The sequence below is a fragment of the Triturus cristatus genome, chromosome 6 (assembly GCF_964204655.1).
Source record: "Triturus cristatus chromosome 6, aTriCri1.1, whole genome shotgun sequence".
In the NCBI taxonomy this organism is placed as follows: Eukaryota; Metazoa; Chordata; class Amphibia; order Caudata; family Salamandridae; genus Triturus; species Triturus cristatus.
Genome location: NC_140589.1, coordinates 592,379,490 through 592,397,584, shown reverse-complemented (window position 1 = coordinate 592,397,584; position 18,095 = coordinate 592,379,490). Strand labels below are relative to the sequence as shown.

The following is an 18,095-nucleotide window of genomic DNA, read 5'->3' as shown; positions in this document are numbered from 1 at the left end:
ACTAATAATGTAAAATGTTATAGCACATTAACTAATCAAATGAAATGTACTAAAAATCAATTAATGTAATTAATTTAAATATAATTTATATTATAAATTCTATTTTTTCAAGTCGAATTTAAAAACTCCCACCCTCAATAACATTGTTATTTTTTTTTATATGTTGCACATTTTGTTTAGAGTTATGTGTTTAATTGCTTTTTTAAATGCTAAATATTTAATTTACTTATTTGTTTAATCTTATTATTAACTTTTGAAACAATAAAAAAGTATTTAATAATTATATAGGTGTGTTTAATATTAAAATAAAGCCTAGCCTGCACTACATTTACTCCTGCTTTGACTTCTGTACGGCTGTAGTAATTTTAGATGTGTAGTAAGTGAATAGAAATGGTCTTACTCTTTTCTGGGGCTGTGTTTTGTATTTGACTGTCCCTCCCTAAACCCTTACTTAAATTTCTCTAAACCACTCCCATTTAGTAGTAAGTATTCCACATTTTCAGACACTTACCCTTGTCCCTCCAACATGTACTACCGCAACGTGCATGTGCAGAGATCACCACCTTTGCGAGATCCCCTCACAGAAAAGAGTGGAGAGGTGCGGGCCTACAGCCGAAGGTCTGTGAATAGTATTTTTAGTACAAGACTAGTACTACTGTAGTACTACTTTACATACTAAAAAATGCAGTTCGTAAATAGGCCCCTAAATCTATAGTTACCTATACACAGTTACCCTCACAATTTTCTTGCAGTTGATATTTTGGCCATAAATTTTAGCATGCCGATGTTTCTGTCCTCAGTATTTTGGCTTATAACCCAATCAGCATCATAGCGTGATCCTTTAATGTGGTCACTGGTCTGGGTGCCCAGCGGATGCAGTATTGGAAGTCCCGTATATGGCTATGCAAATGCTGCATCCTCTGGGCACCCAAACCAGTGACCACTACAGGATCGGTGAGAACAGTTCTCTCAACTCACACTTTATACCTTGGTGGACTGGACTTTTGAAATATACCCAGGAGCATTTCACTTCAGTCAGTTCATAAGTGCGGTATCTCACTAAATAATGCGTATATGTTGTTTTTCCTCTGAGGAGCTGCTACATGTAAAGATTTGTCGAATACATTGTATTGCATTGCTAGGCAAAAACAGAGAAGTCAATAAAAAACTTGAAATAAGCTGTAGAAACGCTGCAGGGTTAATCTCTAAAACTCAACTATCGGTGGCACAGGCTCTAGTTCCCTGCAGTGAGGGCCGTCTCTGCTCAGTTAATTTAACCATTTGATAAACCAACAGGGCCCTAAGTTGCGTGGGTCTGCTTAGGTGTGATTGACACCTTCTGGCACATGTGTCCCCGCGCCATTTGGGACAGCACGCGCTCAGAGACTGTTTACTTTGACGCCTGTGACCCCTTCTGTGTGTGTCTGGGGGAGGTGGGTCATGGGGCGAGGTATAAAGATGGCAGTGCAGGCCTGAAAGTGTCAAAGCATCTCCGAGTCCGGACACATTCAGAGCAGCAGCTACAGCAGCACAAGTAAACACAGATACAACAGAGGAAAGCACCGCAAGACCTGAAGCGAAGCCGACAAAGCACCAGGGACTGGGACAGCAACAACCGGAAGGACAGTCACGCGCCATCATGATCTGCAGCACGAACCACGGCAGCAGCATGAAGAAGCCGAGGCTCGCTTCCCGCCCGGGGCAGGCCCGGAGGGGCCTCTACTGCCAGCAGCCAGTGGGACCCGCAGCAGCAGGAGCCGACAGGCCGCGGTGAGTCAAAGGGGTGAAAGGACGAGCAGACAGGGCAGGACAGAGGGCAGAGTGAACCTGGCCTTAATTTCGACAAAATGGGGAGAATGAAAATGCGGTTGTGTTAGTGAGCTTGCTTGCAATACTTCTGCATGCACACCAGAGACTGTGGGGCTCTGACAGCACGCTTGAGCTGATTGTTCAACTTGAAAAATCAATTATGTGTTCCGCAACCCTCCGTCTGCAGGCTACGATGGATATGTGCCACTCGCAAAGCGAGCCCTTTGGGCGCCCGTAGCGGTCTCTGCGTTTGCCGCAACGCGGAAAACGCATTGAGAAGGGGTGGGGGGTGGGGGGCTTGCTGAGCTGTTGCCACCCTGAGACGGCAGGTGATAGGAAGGCCACCGCCCCCAAAACTCGTGCCACCCGGGGCGGACCGCCCCCCTAGGTACGCCACTGGTGCCACAGAAGTCCAAAAGGCAGTCTGCACCGTGCTCCCTTATACCCCGTATATAGACTGCGTCGTGCTCCCATAGACACCGTATATAGACTGCACCCTGCCCCCCATAGACTACGTATATAGCCTTCACAGTGCTCCCCATAGACCCCGTATATAGACTGCACCCTGACTGCACCGTGCTCCCCATAGACCCTCGCATATAGACTGCACCGTGCTCCCCATAGACCCTCGCATATAGACTGCACCCTTCCCCCACAGACCCCGTATATAGACTGCGTCGTGCTCCCCATAGACCCCGTATATAGACTGCACCCTTCCCCCATAGACCCCGTATATAGACTGCGGCGTGCTCCCCATAGACCCCGTATATAGACTGCACCCTTCCCCCCATAGACCCCGTATATAGACTGCGTCGTGCTCCCCATAGACACCGTATATACACTGCACCCTTCCCCCCATAGACACCGTATATAGCCTGCACAGTGCTCCCCATAGACCCTGCATGTAGACTGCACCCTGCTCCCCATAGACCCCGTATATAGACCGCACCGTGCTCCCCATAGATCCCGTATTTAGACTGCAGCATGCTCCCCATAGTCCCCGTATATAGACTGCATCCTGACTGCACCGTGCTCCCCATAGACCCCTCGCATATAGACTGCACCCTGACTTCATCGTGCTCCCCATAGACCACTTATATAGACTGCATCCTGCTCCCAGTCCCCATAGACCCCGCATATAGAAACACAGGCTGCCTGACGTGTGCGCTGCATCGACTCCCCTTCTGTGTGCCCATATACCACCGAGGATAGTGTGTTATATGCAGGCGCGCAACACCCATTGGACTCACAGGGCTTCAGCACCCCCCCCCCCCCCCTCGTGTGTGGCAACCCGGGATGAGACACCTTCCCGGGCAAAAAAAGCAGCCGCACCCGAGCACTTCACAGGTCTTTAAAAGACCATTTGCATGTTAATGAGGCCTTGCTGTTGTTTCACCCCTTCTAAGAGCCCCTGCAGCTCCACTCTGCCTATTGCTTAAAGTTCAGCCCCCCCCGAAATTTTTGCTCACCCCTCCCCCCCCCCCCCGAAATTTGGCTCTAGTTGCGCCTCTGGTTATATGTGTGTGCAGTTCTACAGATGGAACCTGGCGTGCGCGCCCCAGAGACACCCAAAGACACTGCCCACAGTCTGTCGTGTTTGTAACTCGCAGGAGGGCCAGTCGCGCGACCCCAACACAGCCACTGTTTGTGCTACTTATGTTACAGCAGAGCAGCAGGCCTGTGTGTGCCAAGTTCCCAACCAAATCACCACAGACAGGCTGCCCTGCCCCATTTGTAGGCCGCAGTGAGGACGTGTTGGTAGGGTGCTGTGTCCACGTATTTATGCTTATTTCTCAGCCCCGATGTGTATGTGCTTTTGGACTGCGGGCTGGATTTCTGTCAGTCAGACTCTTTCCCTGCGCATGGAAGACAGTGTTTAACTTTTTCTGCACGTGGCCATCACGAGGTGCACACCATGTACGACACCTCTGTGTGTAAACAGTTATAATGCGAAAAAAATTAGTAAGCGACTGGAAACATTAGTAGTTTGATGTTAAGTTTGATATAATTTCGAGATGGTAATATTATCGCCTGAAAGTTTAGGGCGTGCTTGCGTCCCAATCGCCATATTTGCCCACGCTCATATATTTTGTGCCATTTTTAATCTGTCAATGAAAAAAAACTTCAATTGGGTGGAAGGAGCCGGGGCACAGGAGCAATTTCCCAGTGGGAAAGGAACAAAGGTGCCAGTGCTGGTCGAGTCCTCCCAATAATGGCAGTGAGGAGGGAGCCTGGCCTGTCAGAAGGCTGCTTTCCCACAGAGAGTTTCATAACGTTCGTCGTATTTTGCATTCCGGGTCGGATTCCAGGTGCATGCATTGAGCTGTACAGTGCCGAGGACGCTGGGTTCTGTCTTTCTTTACAGATAGTAATTGTCCTTGTTATTGTTTCAGGTCTGAAGGCTTCTGGAGACCTTGGCTCTTCAGCAGGAGGGACTCTGAGCCATCGCAGGCCAGGAGAAGGCAAAGACTGGTGAGTGCTTGAAACGCCATCTAGAGAAGATGGTCTGTTGACAAAAATAAAGCAAATTCACCACACGTTTTATTTTGGATGAAGATGTTTTCAAGTGAGAGAGACATTAGCCCACTCCCATACCCATCGCATCTTTCAGTCACAGTAGGGGCATATTATCAAGGGCCTTTTTTCTGCTTTTTTGGCTTTAAAAGCCAAAAAAGCGGAGATAATATTTTCGCCCTATTAACAAGGCAGTGCTAACAGCGGCGGTCAGTAGTAGGAGTAGCAGCAGGGTGGTGACGTAGGGAGGGGGAGGGGCAGGGTGGGGGGTAGTAAACTATGGATTACGGAGGTTTACAGGTAAATTAACATATACATTAATAAAACGAATTTTGTTGCGTGCACTGCATCCCCAAATGCGATGTATTGCACGCAACGAAATTCGTTTTTATTAATCTATATGTTAACTTACCTGTAAACCTCCGTAATCCATAGTTTCGCCCTGGAGAAACGCGTTGTTAATAACGCGCTACCCGGGTGATAAATTCCAGCGATGGACGGCGATAAATAAAAATGCGCGCTTTGCATTATTTGTCGCCGTCCCTAGATAATATGCCCCGTAGTGCATTGTAGAAGGGAGTATGGGGCATATCAACAAGCGGCAGCGATAATTATCGCTGGCCGCTCTTAGTGTGATGAATTTTATCGCCAGCTATCACAGATAATTATCGCCATGCTAGCACTGTATTAACAACGCATAGCGCAATGGCGATAATTATTCCAGTGACAGCGATGTTTTCCATGGAACATCGCTGGTTTTCCAGCGATGTTCCATGGAAAACGGCGATATCCTTGGTGATAGGGCCTGTGGTCTTAGCCACACAATCCACCCCCCATGTTAGGTATGCCTTAGTTAGGAATTAACAGGCGTTAAATTCCTGCGTTAAGGCATACTTAACGTGATTTTAAATATCGCAAACCCTTGTTAATATGAGGAAGCTGGGCTAGCGATATTTACCCAAGGGAGTCTGGTCAGGCACGCCTCCTTTGCATTGCATTAGCGATGCGTTGGAAGGCGTGCTGACAAGGGGCGCTAATGCAAGGATACATGCGCTAGCGTGTCCTTGTTGATAATGCGATAATATCGCCGCTTTTCGCCCGAAAACGGGCTCTAAAGCGGCAATAATATTATCACCGCACCCTGTTAATATGCCCCTATGTGTTCTTAGGAAAAGCACAAAACCGAGTGTGAGTGGCATTTAGAATGTACAGATCATTTACATTTCAAAGTGTTTATCTGCTATAGTAGAATTTGCCAGTAGCGGTCCATGGAGGGAGTTCCGTGGGGCGCTGGAGGGGCAGGATGGGGAAATGATTTTGCGATGCAGCGCGCGCAAAGGAATTAGTTTTATTTATTTAAATGTGTACTTACCTCCGTTCATCCATATTCCGGTGTTTACATTTCCCCACACTGCCCCTCCCCCGCCCCACGGAACTCCCTCCACGGACCCCTACTAGAATTTGCAACATTATTGTAAAATATCACAGCATAAAAAGTAGTAGTAAAAATGCTTGATCATTTTTAGAACAGAATACAATTATGAAATACACAATAAAACAAAGTCACACGAATTCTGACTTTAAGTTTTAATTTCTGTAAAAGCGAAGACAATAGCATAATAGGACTAAAATCCCACTTTTTAAAGCCTTCGAATGTTTGCCTTGTTTGAATTAAGCTCTAGGTTGCGATGGAAACCTTAGAATCATTCGGAAAGTTATTTCCTGGACTACTAATTATGCTGTGATGCCATAATAATGCAGGTTATGTGCTACATATACTCCAAATAACAATACAAAATTGACCATCGAAAAGGAGCAAATCCTTACAATATTGCTCTTTCTTCTCATCCAGCTGTGGCCAGGGTGCAAATGAATATTCAAATTTCTTTTAAATCACATAGACAAAACCATCATCGACTATTTCACAAAATCATTATGTAATTTAAGGGGTTAAACAGGGACAGACTTGCAGACTTACTTTGCGCAGAGTGTGCAGCAGTTCCACCTTTGTTCAATTGTTACCCTACAACTTGTCTGCAGTCCCTGTCTAAGACTGGGACTGAAAGTAAGAAAGCCGAGCAGGTATAACGTCGCTGTCACACTGTTCTCTGTATAGATTGATTTTGGCCTTTCAGCTTATCTTTTTTGTGTCTCCTTTCTGCAGCACAATGGCCTTCTCCTTGGAAAACCTGGAAGTTACAACCACCCAGTCAAGTGAGTTGTGAGATATGTCATTTATTACACATTAGATTACGTACTATTGAATTATTTTCCCAGTTTAGCAGATGGCAGTTTTGTTAGGTAGAGAGATAATACTAAAATGTCACAGTAGAAAGGGTTTTCTTCTGTACTTAATAACTTTAAAGAGACACTTATGTTTCCATTGACTCTTCTTTAGGACATGTTAGTAGAGAGACGACCTTTGAAAAGTAGGCTATCTTGGCTCTGCCAACAATGAGTCAGCAACCAATCACACCCTTGCATTTTCTGGCTGCCATTCCTTTTCTAGCATGTGTGTCAGCCCTGATGTATGCTTCTTCCTTCATATATTTAACAATTTGCTTAGTGAAGCTCTTTGTTTTTCATTGCAAACATAAATTTACAGTAGTTGGTCAGTGACATGTCAATGCAAAACAGCCAAGTCACTAGTGAACAAAATTCTCAGTAACCAGTTCAATTAATGTAATCCGGTCCATTAATTCTGAAATAAACATCCGAGGGAATTCAACAGTAATGGAACTAGGCCAGCAATGGTTCATATATAAGAGAAGTGTGTGTCATAAGAGGAGTATCTCCTTTAGAGCCCGGGCAATCATGCAATATGACCTGTAGTGTGAGGATAACTCTACAGCACAGGGCCGCTCGCCATGACAACAAGCAGATGCAGGGATATTTACAGTGATTGAGCTGTCAATGGACCATTAGTCATCAGTATGTGAACATTTTCTTAGAATGATTGTTTCAGCTGGGGTCTAAGCTTTGCTTGTATTTCAGCTCTTCAGTAAGGCATTGACCAATAAGAGAGGCACTCTAGTGGGTGTTTGGAACTACTGGTTAGAACTAATCAAAGGCATCGTTATACTTAGTACAACATGGGCTGTGGCTCCGGGACCAGAGATACGAGGGATCCACTGCACTTACATTTTGGATGTGTTTTATTACTCAAACTTGGGCAGGGAGACCCATTTTTGCTTTAATTGCACTGGGACCCACAACTCCCTTGCTACACCACTCGTCCTACTGTATGCTTTTCTATCAAATAGAAATACATATTTTCAGACTCATTCACTGAAAATAATATTTTCTTGAAATATGGGAAACAGTGTACTTCTCCATCTGCATTCAGCGTTTTGTTATTGTGATCTTGTTGACGAATATCCTGTAGCAGATTGGTGTAAGTGAAAGAACATTGCATTTTAAATGGTTCCGTATTACATGACTGAACATGGTTGAAATGATCTGATTTTCTTGCAGATTGTTTTGGCCTAAATCCAAATGCTCCGCTCACTTGTATGAGGCAGGCGAAGCTCTTCTATCAAGCTTCCCCGTCCAGGCCACCATCTCCTTCTATGAAGAGTCCGATTCCGAGAGTGACACTGACTGCGGCGACGAGAGCCACGATTCTGGAATCGACTCCGAATGAACCAGAATAAACTCCATTATTGTACACTTTGCAAACTCAGTCACTTCTGTGACTTTTCAGTGCTCTACATCATTCGAAAACGAGTGAACAACACTTTGAAATCAAGGGGAGCAAACCAGTCAGAGAACTTGTATTCTTCAAATTAATATTCTTCAATCACAAATAGTGTACTCCTCTGTGACTCGCTTCATCTAGGGAAGTTGGGGGTATATGGTGCTCCCCAGTGTTCGCAGAGACCCTGACACTGTGGGTGAACTGATGCACAGGGAAATAAAGTGTGAATTGACTGCAGATTGAATGGCTCAATCTCTACACCTAAAGACTTCCAGATGCGATCACCAGTGACCTTATCAGCATTCTGATCCCTTCCTGCAAATGGACGATGGAAGACTTTGCTTCTAAGTTGTGAACTGTTCCGACCTTACACTCTTACTGATGTTGTACAATATTTATTGAAAACGACATACACTTCTAACTTTCAAAGGAATATCAACTATTGAAGCCCACTAAATGATGGTCAGAAAGAAAGGCGGGTCTTTGCAGTTGATGGCCCACTAAGGATTTAAGCTCATCCTCAGCCTTATTAGGTTTATGTGTGCCACAAAATATTTAATCATTGATCGTCTCTCTTAATGTAAAAAATGTATGATACTGTATTATAAAAGAGTATTTTAAGTTATTTCAGAGATAAATTTAATAATTTAATATGTATATAACAGACTTTGTATTTGGAGCCTTTATCTTTATAACATTTGGCTATGTAAATATAACTACTTTCAGTAAATAAACAAAGGCCAGTGAAGTAATTTTTGAGTTGCTTTGTTCTACATGGTGTCTTCCGTCTAAGGTAACAACAGTCCTTTCCGGTGCACGATGGACAAAAACTTGTCAATAAAGTACAAGAAGAGATCTGTTGGTTGTTAGTTTAAATGAACACAGCGTTAGTCTGTACTATGTGCTTGCAGTATAATGTATTTTCTGGCTTCATATCCTCGAGAATGTTTGATACTTGGTGTAAATTCAAGACCCATGTCCATCCTTATCACCGTATGTGAGCTTTTTGTAAGGAATAGATGCCCTTGCCAGGTTTCTACAATACCCAAGTCTTTGAGAGAGATTATCCCTCTCTTTCCAAAACGCCCATTTTTACTCTAAATCTCTCACTCAATCTCCTCTGACTTCATCTAAACCGTGTCCACACTCCCCACATTCATACCTCATTCTCTCTCTCGTCTCTACATCACTCGATTCTCATCTTTGAACTACGCCCCTTTCTCTGAGCCACCTCTCAGCAACTCTCTTTTCTCTTCCCACTCTGTTCCCACCTATTTGTCTCTCTTGTAATCTTTCAAATGTTGTCCCTTTCTCTCATGTACATCTCCTCTCTCTCTGACCCTCTTTCTTATTCCCTAACTCCCATGAGTCGACTCTTTAATCCATTTATGTGCATCGATATGACCCTTCTTTTATCTCGCTGAGTTTCCGTACTGTCTTCCTTGCATTCTGACCACTATCTCATCTAAACTCTCGTTTCTTTGACAGGTCTCTCCTCAACCTTAACCCTTACTACCACTTTCCTTTTCCAATCAAGGGGCATATCATCAAGGGCCATATCACCGCTTTCCTGGCTTTAAAAGCCAGAAAAGCGGCGATATTCACATCACACTATCAACAAGCTTGCACTAAGCCTTGTTAGCGCTATTTTCCATGAGTTTGCTCCCGTTGTCTAATCGCCCTGCATGTCATCGCTAATGACATGCAAAGTAGGCATTCCAGAGCAAAACTTCATGGAAATGGACGCTAACAAGGCTTCGCTTTATTGACAAGCCTGCAGCAGACCCGCTTAGCGACAAGATTAATCGCGCTAAGCCCCGTTATCGCAGGATCTTAACATCTTCTTGAAAGTCGACTAAGCCATCTACATAATGGGAGGTGGATTGTAGGGTTAAGGTCACTGGGGCGTATCAGCAAGGATCTCATCTCCTCCAATTTAACTCTTGTTTTCAGGCGATACTGGCGCTTTTCGCTGGATTTCATATCGCCTCACAGATAAGCCTTGATAATAAGGCGCTATCTCAGCGTTGGAATCCAGCGATAGCTGGCGATAAAATAAATAGCGCTAAGCGCCCTTTGCGATGTTTATCGCAAGTTCTTGTTAATATGCCCCCAAATCCTTTCCTTCTTACACTGTTCCCCTCCCTTAGATCTTCCTCTAACGTCCCCATCCCGTTCTCTTTAGATGCTTCTTTTACTGAACCTACTTCACTGTATTCGATTTCTATCTCTCCCTTGTCCTCCTCCCCTGTCTGGCTTTCTGTGGCACCATTTTCATAAGTTTCTTTTTTGCTATTTTGCTACACTTTCCTCTCTCTTACTTTCCTTCTCTTTGCCACACTTATGTGATACTGTCCCTCAATCTTATTCACTTCTCTTTCATTGAACTCCTCTCATAAACTCTCCTCTTCTCCCTCTGATCGTTCTCTTTCTTCTCTCACTGACATTTCCTTTCTTAGTTTCTGTCCATCTCACAGCACTTCACCCTCTCGCTGCCTCTCCTTGGCTTATTCAACCCCCTCTTCTATCTCATTTCCCATTCTGCCTTTCTCATGTTTTGGCCCTCTCCACTCTCTCCACTTCTAAGATCTTACCTCTCACTGACCCTACTACACTCTGTCAGACCCACACCACAACCTCTCTGTGACTCCGCTCTCTCTGATACTACTTTCCTCTGCCCTCCTAGAGGAGGGAATAAAGGGGCGTTACCTTGAAAAGTGTTCGGTCCATGGTGCCTGCCGTACTGAAGAAGGCTCCAAAGCAGACCGACATCCATCTTAGAGTCCTAAGGTGGGGTAGAACCATGGTTCCTGTTAACCCCATCAAGTGTGCCTTACAGCGGTGGCCACTCCATTAGAGCAGATAAGCGCACCCACCCCCCCTGCCACCACCAGCAAATAAAACGAGAATCAAATGGGTTCTAAACCCCTTTTTATTATTGTTTTATTTTAAACCCGTGGACCTGCACCCAGGACTCTGAGTGCAGGGGATGACACTGCTGGTGGGGGAGTGGTGGGCACTCCCTTCACTGCGCATGAGGGTTTGGCCGGCAGTCTCAGGCCAGCCAAACCCTCATGCACAGTTAAACTCTCTCTAGCCCCAGCTACGTTGCTGGGGCTGGAAAGAGCAGTCACAGGCTCCCAGTCTGTCTGGGAGCGCGAGTTGTCAGCGCTTAGGCCAATCCTGAAGCTGCTCTCATGCAAGAGCAGCTTCAGGATTGGCCGCAGGGCAGGCTTTGAGCCTGAGCTCAGGGCCAGAAGCAGGAAGGGCGTGATGCGGTGGGAGACGGCGGCGGTGTTAAGGTAAGTGTGTTTTATTTTTTGTTTATTTTTTTGTCCCCGAACCCTCCTCCCTACCTCCTTCCTCTGGCCCAGCCTGCCCTCCCCCCACTTTGGCAGGCGACAGGCCGCTACTGGTGCCTTAGGTGGATTGACCCAGGATGGGCTGCTGGCTCAGTTTGTTACCAGTGCTGCGGACCATCAGGGAATAAAATGCTGAAGGGCTAGCAAGCAAGCAAGACAAGAAGTGATTAGAGGTAGAAACAAGGGACAATAAGCTTGCAGATGTTTTTAGATTAGGTTAAGCAGAGCATGCTCTGAGGATTTTGCTCGAAGACTTCCCCCTTTGGCATGAACTGTGCCATCATGATTGATACTCTCTACCCATCTTTCAGATGCCACAGCTGTGAGAATCACACCTGGCATCAGCTGCAGCACCAATAAGATGCATATAGTGGCACAATGTTGCTTTATACCTATACATGTTTCAGAGTTGTGAATTAGGCTTTAAAAGGTTAACACTTTTGTGTGCCACTTCTTATTTTTCAGATCCTCTGTTTGTCCAGAAATTCAAAAACAGAGGAATCCTATTGGATGAGTGTACACAAGTGCCCCTATTGACACAGTCACCCCACTTGTTCCCCTAATACTGAGGTTTTGGTTTTACTGAAAGTGCACTGGGCCCCTTTAAAACTGTCCCTATTGCCAGTGCTCTTTCCCTTCAAACATATAAACTGTTACATTGTAACCAAACATACAAGGGTTTTAGCACTCTTGTAAGTCCCTAGTAAATGTTACCCCCGGTACCTAGGGCATGAGAACTAAAGAGGGTTTCTAAGGGCTGCAGCATGTATTAATCCAGCCGAAGGGAACCACACAGAAATTGCATGCATGCAGACTGTTATTGCTGGCTGCGTAAAATGGTGCAAACCATTTTCGAAAACACGACATGGCCCACTCCCTGTGTGCCATGCCCAAAGACATTGCATATACTATATTTAAGTCAACCCTACAGCCGGCCTTAAATTCCCAAGGAAGGGTGCATTATAATATATGGGAGGACATATCCGCATGAGTAGATATGCCCCTGTTATGCCCAATTCCATTGCTGTTCAGACATCCATTTCAAAACCATGTGCTGGTTACTGGTCATCATGAGTGACCCAGAATAGCTGTACTGAAAGTTGAGGTGTTTGGTATCAAACACCTTGTCTTAATACATTCACACTGATGTCAGTGTTGGATTTATTATGACATGCACCCAGAGACCACTTTAGAGGTAGCCCCTAAAACCTACCGTTCTTCTAGAGTGCTGGCTGACTGGACTCTTCCAGTCTGCTGCAACAGATGCCTGTCTGACCCCCTGCTCAGGAGAGCCAATGCTAGCAGAGGTTAGGGACAATGCCTGCTCCGGAGGAAGGTGATCACACCTCCTCCAGCAGGATGGCTAGAGAATTAGCATACCTCTCCAGAGGCTTCAAAGTCTCTGCGATCTTTAATATGCAACTCCGGCTTCCTCCAGACCTGGAGAATGCCAACCCCTGGGGCCCATTTGGCACCAGAGCAGTCAGTAGGTGTGTTGCACTATCAGGCTAGGCACACTGCTAAAGTAGGCCACCTGAAGTGGACACTCAAAAAAGGGTTTCACCATCTTGTTTTTGATGAAACTAGGAACTCTGGGTCAGGTTTATGCCCACTCTCCACAGTACGTGGTAATAAGGGGGGTGTAGTCACTCCAGAGGTAAGTAGTGATTGGCTACTACCTTACACTCCCCTTAACGACACTAAATTCTGCATTTATGTAGCCCCCTGACACCAGAAACTCAGATTTGCCCACCTGGGAACAGAAGAAGGACAAAGAGAGCCTACAACTCAAGAACTTTGGACCAGCACTGAAATTGGCACCTAACCCTGAATGGCTGCTGCTCTCCCGACAATTGCAAGAAACCATTTGTCCTGGCACTGAACAGCCTCCCCAAGCAAAGATTCACCAATGCTTTGGCCTGTGAAGTTTGCCCAGGGCTCATAGTACCCAGAAATTAAGCTGTCCCTAGATCAGTGGTACCTAATGAGGATCCTCAGACTGTAAAGATAAAATACAAAAGTGTGTGGTATAACACCTATGTCCAGCAGCGGTTGGCTGCCCATTGCATGTGTAGGGCAGGTCCTGGCTGGAGGCCATGATGTACATTGGGGTGTTGGCCACCAACAGCAGGAGCTGGCTGCTTGCATTGGGTTGGTCCTGAGGTATAGCAATTCCTGATGTGCATAGCTAGAAGTCAAATGCAGAGCTAGGTTACTGCCTTTGGCGTGTTGTGTGTAGCCCTGGCCAGCGTCATGGCCTTTCAGGCCAACCCTCACTGCACATGGCTGAGGCCTGCTAGCAATGATTTGGTTGCCTGTGGCGGTTTGGATGCAGTACCTGGCCAGAAACTGTGTGCAGCGAGCATTGGCAGCACAGGCCGATTGGCTGGAGAACCTAGCCTCAACCCCTGCTGCTCAAGTTAAAAGTAATGCGCAGTGGGGTTGGCCACATGCAACGGGCGTTGGCTGCCTGTTACACCATGTGCACTGGTGAGTGGATGGCCACATAACCTGGGCAAAGGTCATGCCATGAGACCAAACCGAATAAAGTATACTAGGAGTGATGGATGGAATGCTTAAATATTCTGGCCAGGAATTTGCCGATCCCCCGCCCCTCACAGACACCTTCTTCCATCCCGTGGCCTCACGGGTACCCCACCCGCTCTTCCCCTAGGCATAGATTACAAAAACGACATACCAAAACATAAACAAAAATAACTGACAGCGGAATCTTCTGATTACCAGCACCTAACCTGCTTTACACTCCTTGAGTATTGTCCCTTCTATACTAAGTGGGATCTGTGTGCACACTGGATAGCACCCACCGTCACAGTGCTTGTTCCCAACAGGAACCTAACAATTCAAGACAAAAGCACAGGTGCACCACACAACAGAACTTTATCAAGAAGGGTAGTTTATAGCGTCAATATCCATTAAAGAGAGTTCTTCAGTTTTTTTCTTTTTTCTTTCTCTTTTATTGTTTAATTTTCATTTCACGTAGATAAAACACAGCCTCCAGTTTTAATGGTTCAACACACAGAACAGCCGACGCGTTTCGTCCTAGTGCAGGACTTCTTCAGGACTGTTAGATACAAACAAATAAATATACAAATATAAAAACACCACTTACAACAAATATAAGACAATTTATACATAGAAACATATGGGCTAACTTGCTGCCCATATACACGACAAAGACAAACCAACAAAATATTAAACAACTATAAAAGTTCCTATTTACATCAGATAAACAATACATTAATACTTAATATTCATAGACAACAAATGAGGATCAAAGGTCCCAGCCGGGACAGAATTAACCAAAACAACCTCATTTTAACATGTTTCCAGTCTCTTCATATTAGTGCACTTCATTAAATGGATACATTGTGATCCATTGTCAATAGGTGCAGGAAAGAAGAGAAGAACAACGTGAAATTACCCATCGGGGCTTAAGAGCAAAAGGAAAAGGAAAAGGAAAAGGAAAAGAGGGGGCAGAACAACCAAGGATTTAGAGGAAGGAACAATATCATGGTAAGAATGCAGAACACCATAGTGGATGGCCTAAAAGCAGAATGGAGTCCCACAGCTTGATCACAAAAGCCAACCCCCCATATTAAGGGGACGATAAGGGAAGCAACAAAAAAATCAAAAAGCTGATGCGAACAAAAGGCAAGAGAGTACCCACCACTAGATGAAGGTGGAGTCAATCACCTCCATACATTTTTGGTTCTAGGATTCCCTAAGGAGAGCTGTTCCCCATCCGGTAGAATCTACAATGTGAAGAACAGAAATTAGAGGTAGTTGCAAATTTGGCAGTGGAGGCGTCAGGTAGAATTTTATTGGCATAGCAAGTCCCATGTACCTTACACTTACATTGTATCAAAGAATAGCGCCGTCTATATAGAGGCAACGATCAAAATTAATAGCTAAAAGGCACTTCCCACTGTAATGATGTCCAACTCCACCAGTTTACATTGTAATGGTGCTCAACGTAAATCCTATGGGAAGTTATCTAAAGTGAGAGAGGAATAGAGTAAATCCAACATCAACAACCCATAGAGGCATAATAAATATCATTATCAGCAGTTTTGATTAAACTTGATGTAGCCAAATTAAGTTTTGCATGCTATAGACACCCTGATGAGTCAGCACATACCTTTCAGAATATCACACCAAGGCCTAGAGGTAAGACGAGTGACACCCCCTGATAAAGGATAGACCCGTGCAGTAGATAAGACCGCTATACTTGCAAGGAAATCATATATTTTAATCAATAAAGATCCTTTCAACGTCACGAGATACAAAAGCTCAATTGGGCAAGCCAACTAACACAGTAACAAACTTGGTCAGGAGGGCTATGTATTGTCTAGCTGCTCCTCACGACCCGGAGCACCTTTAATGGTATATATCATCTTACCTATAATGCATCTGGACAGAGAGGACGTCCGATTGCAAACAACTGAATAGTTGCAAACCAATAAGGTAGGAATACAACAGCCTATAATAAAATTAAGTAACCAAATGAGACAGATGTTCATAGAAGTTAAAAGACAACATGGCATGAGCAAACTCTATCTATCCTGTATTTGGATTATGACCGATATAACTTGCATTCATATGTCTTTGAATCACCCACCCCCTCTGTGAAAGCACCTCTATTCAACATGATTGACCCACCAGCACACCTTTCTCCCAGTACATGGAAAAAAGGCATAAGTGGCAAAAAGAAAAAACGTGTCACAGATGGCAAGTGCAAGGCCCAACGTCACTCAGCGTATTAATTGTGTTATCAACAGAATCATAAGGGAAGAAACAGGAGGTCCACATAAGTCAAACCATAATCGGTTTTTGACGCCCCGCTTGGCAACTACGGAGCAAGGAGCGTACAATAACATAAGCATCCGTCGTGGTAATAACCAGAAGATCAACAAAGTTTAAATAACCCAAGCAACACATAATAACAAGAGCATCTGTCGTGGTAATAATCTGACGATCAACACAAGTTAAATAACTCAAGAAACAGCGTGACGGCATGCGACTTACCAAGTTAGAGCTGTCGCAGTTCACATGGGCACTGTGGAACGTAACAGCAACACGGCTGGGCAGGAAACCGCAATCATGATCGCATCTTATTTAACCCCTTCGCTGCTAGGCCTTTTCCCCTCCTGTGCTAAGCCTTTTTTGGGCTATATGGGGTAGTGCGCGCTTAGGCCCCTGTAACTTTTTGACCACATTAGGTATCCACGCCAAATTTTCGTCCTTTTCTTCCAACATCATGGGGATTCTAAAGGTACCCAGGGTTTGTGGATTCTCTTAGAGGGTTCCCAGAAATTAGTCAAAATACAGCAAAATTTTGTTTTTTTTGTGAAAAATGGGAAAAACGGGCTGCAAATGAAAGCTTCTGGGTTTTTCTCTGCAAATGGTATCAAAACAGGGTTTGTCGGGCTGAAATCACCATTTCTCCAGCTTTTAGGGAATGACAGAATTTTGTCAGAAAACCAACATTTTTTACACAGTTTTGGCATTTTTCTGGGACATACCCTCTTTTTGCTATTTTTTGTGCTTTCAACCTCCTTCCAGTTAATGGTAGAAATGGGTACAAAAACAATAATGGACCCTGGAAAGCTATACATTTTTGAAAAGTAGACAAAATTCTGAATTCAGCAAGGGGTCATTTGTGTAGATCCATCAAGCTTTCTTTATAGAAACTAACAGTTAAATATAGGAAAATTTAAAAATTAGTTGAAAAAAGCAGCCTTTTGAGTCAACGTTTTCACCTGTAACTTCTTCTAATTATCACATCTCTTAGAAAGCAATGTATTGTTACATCCACTGGACCTTCCTGGTTGTGGGGATATATAGGACTTGTAGGTGCACCAAGAGCCCAACGAACCCAGAGTAAAAAACTGAGCAGCATTTTGTAATGGTTTTTTTTTTGTTCCGGGTCTATAGCAATTATTGTGGGAAAATATATACATGGAAAAATCGGTATGAAAGACACCTATGTATTTCTGAAATGGGAACAAACTACAGAGTTTAGAAACAGTGCATATTTGCACATTTTCGAAATTGGGAATACTCATACTTGCATGACAATTATTGGTCATTTTTCAAAATGACTTTTTTTTTTCACAATGTCTTTCATTTGGAAGGGAGAAATGCATCCAAAATCAATAGGTAATAACGGTTGCTTTACAAACCTGAACTACCCTAAGTCTCCCGATAAAAATGGTACCTCACTTGTGTGGGTAGGCATAGTGCCCACGACAGGAAGTGGCTCAAAACCTAAGCTGAACACACCACATTTTCACACTGAAAATTTACACTTTTTTTGCGAAGAGTCTAGCTGTAGTTTTTGAACCCTAGCCCTGCCGGCACCTAGGGAAACCTAGCAAACCTACACATTTTTGAAAACTAGACACCCAGGGGAATCCAGGATGGGGTGACTTGACTGCCTCCCACCATGGTCTGTTACCCAGAATCCCTTGCAAACGTAAAAAAATGACAAATAAAACACATTTTCCCCACATTTCTGGGATGGAAAGTTCTGGAATCTGCGTGGATCCACAAATTTCCACCCACCCCGCGTTCCCCAAAGTCCTACGAGAAAAATGGTACCTCACTTGTGCGGGTCGGCCTAGTGCCCGAGACAGGAAACGGCGCAAAACGCAAGGTGGTCACACCTCAATTTTGCAGTGAAAAATGACCCT

At 44.6% G+C, this 18,095-nt stretch overlaps 1 protein-coding gene across 1 annotated transcript; it reads left to right on the top strand.

The window, feature by feature from the left end:
- Nucleotides 1-1,499: 1,499 nt before the first annotated feature.
- On the top strand, nt 1,500-8,761 carry LOC146817538 (protein ripply2-like). Its single transcript, XM_085609210.1, has 4 exons — nt 1,500-1,770; nt 4,203-4,281; nt 6,488-6,537; nt 7,798-8,761. The coding sequence occupies exons 1-4, from the start codon at nt 1,640-1,642 to the stop codon at nt 7,964-7,966; spliced, it is 429 nt and encodes a 142-aa protein (XP_085465336.1). The 5' UTR covers nt 1,500-1,639; the 3' UTR covers nt 7,967-8,761.
- Nucleotides 8,762-18,095: the final 9,334 nt, after the last annotated feature.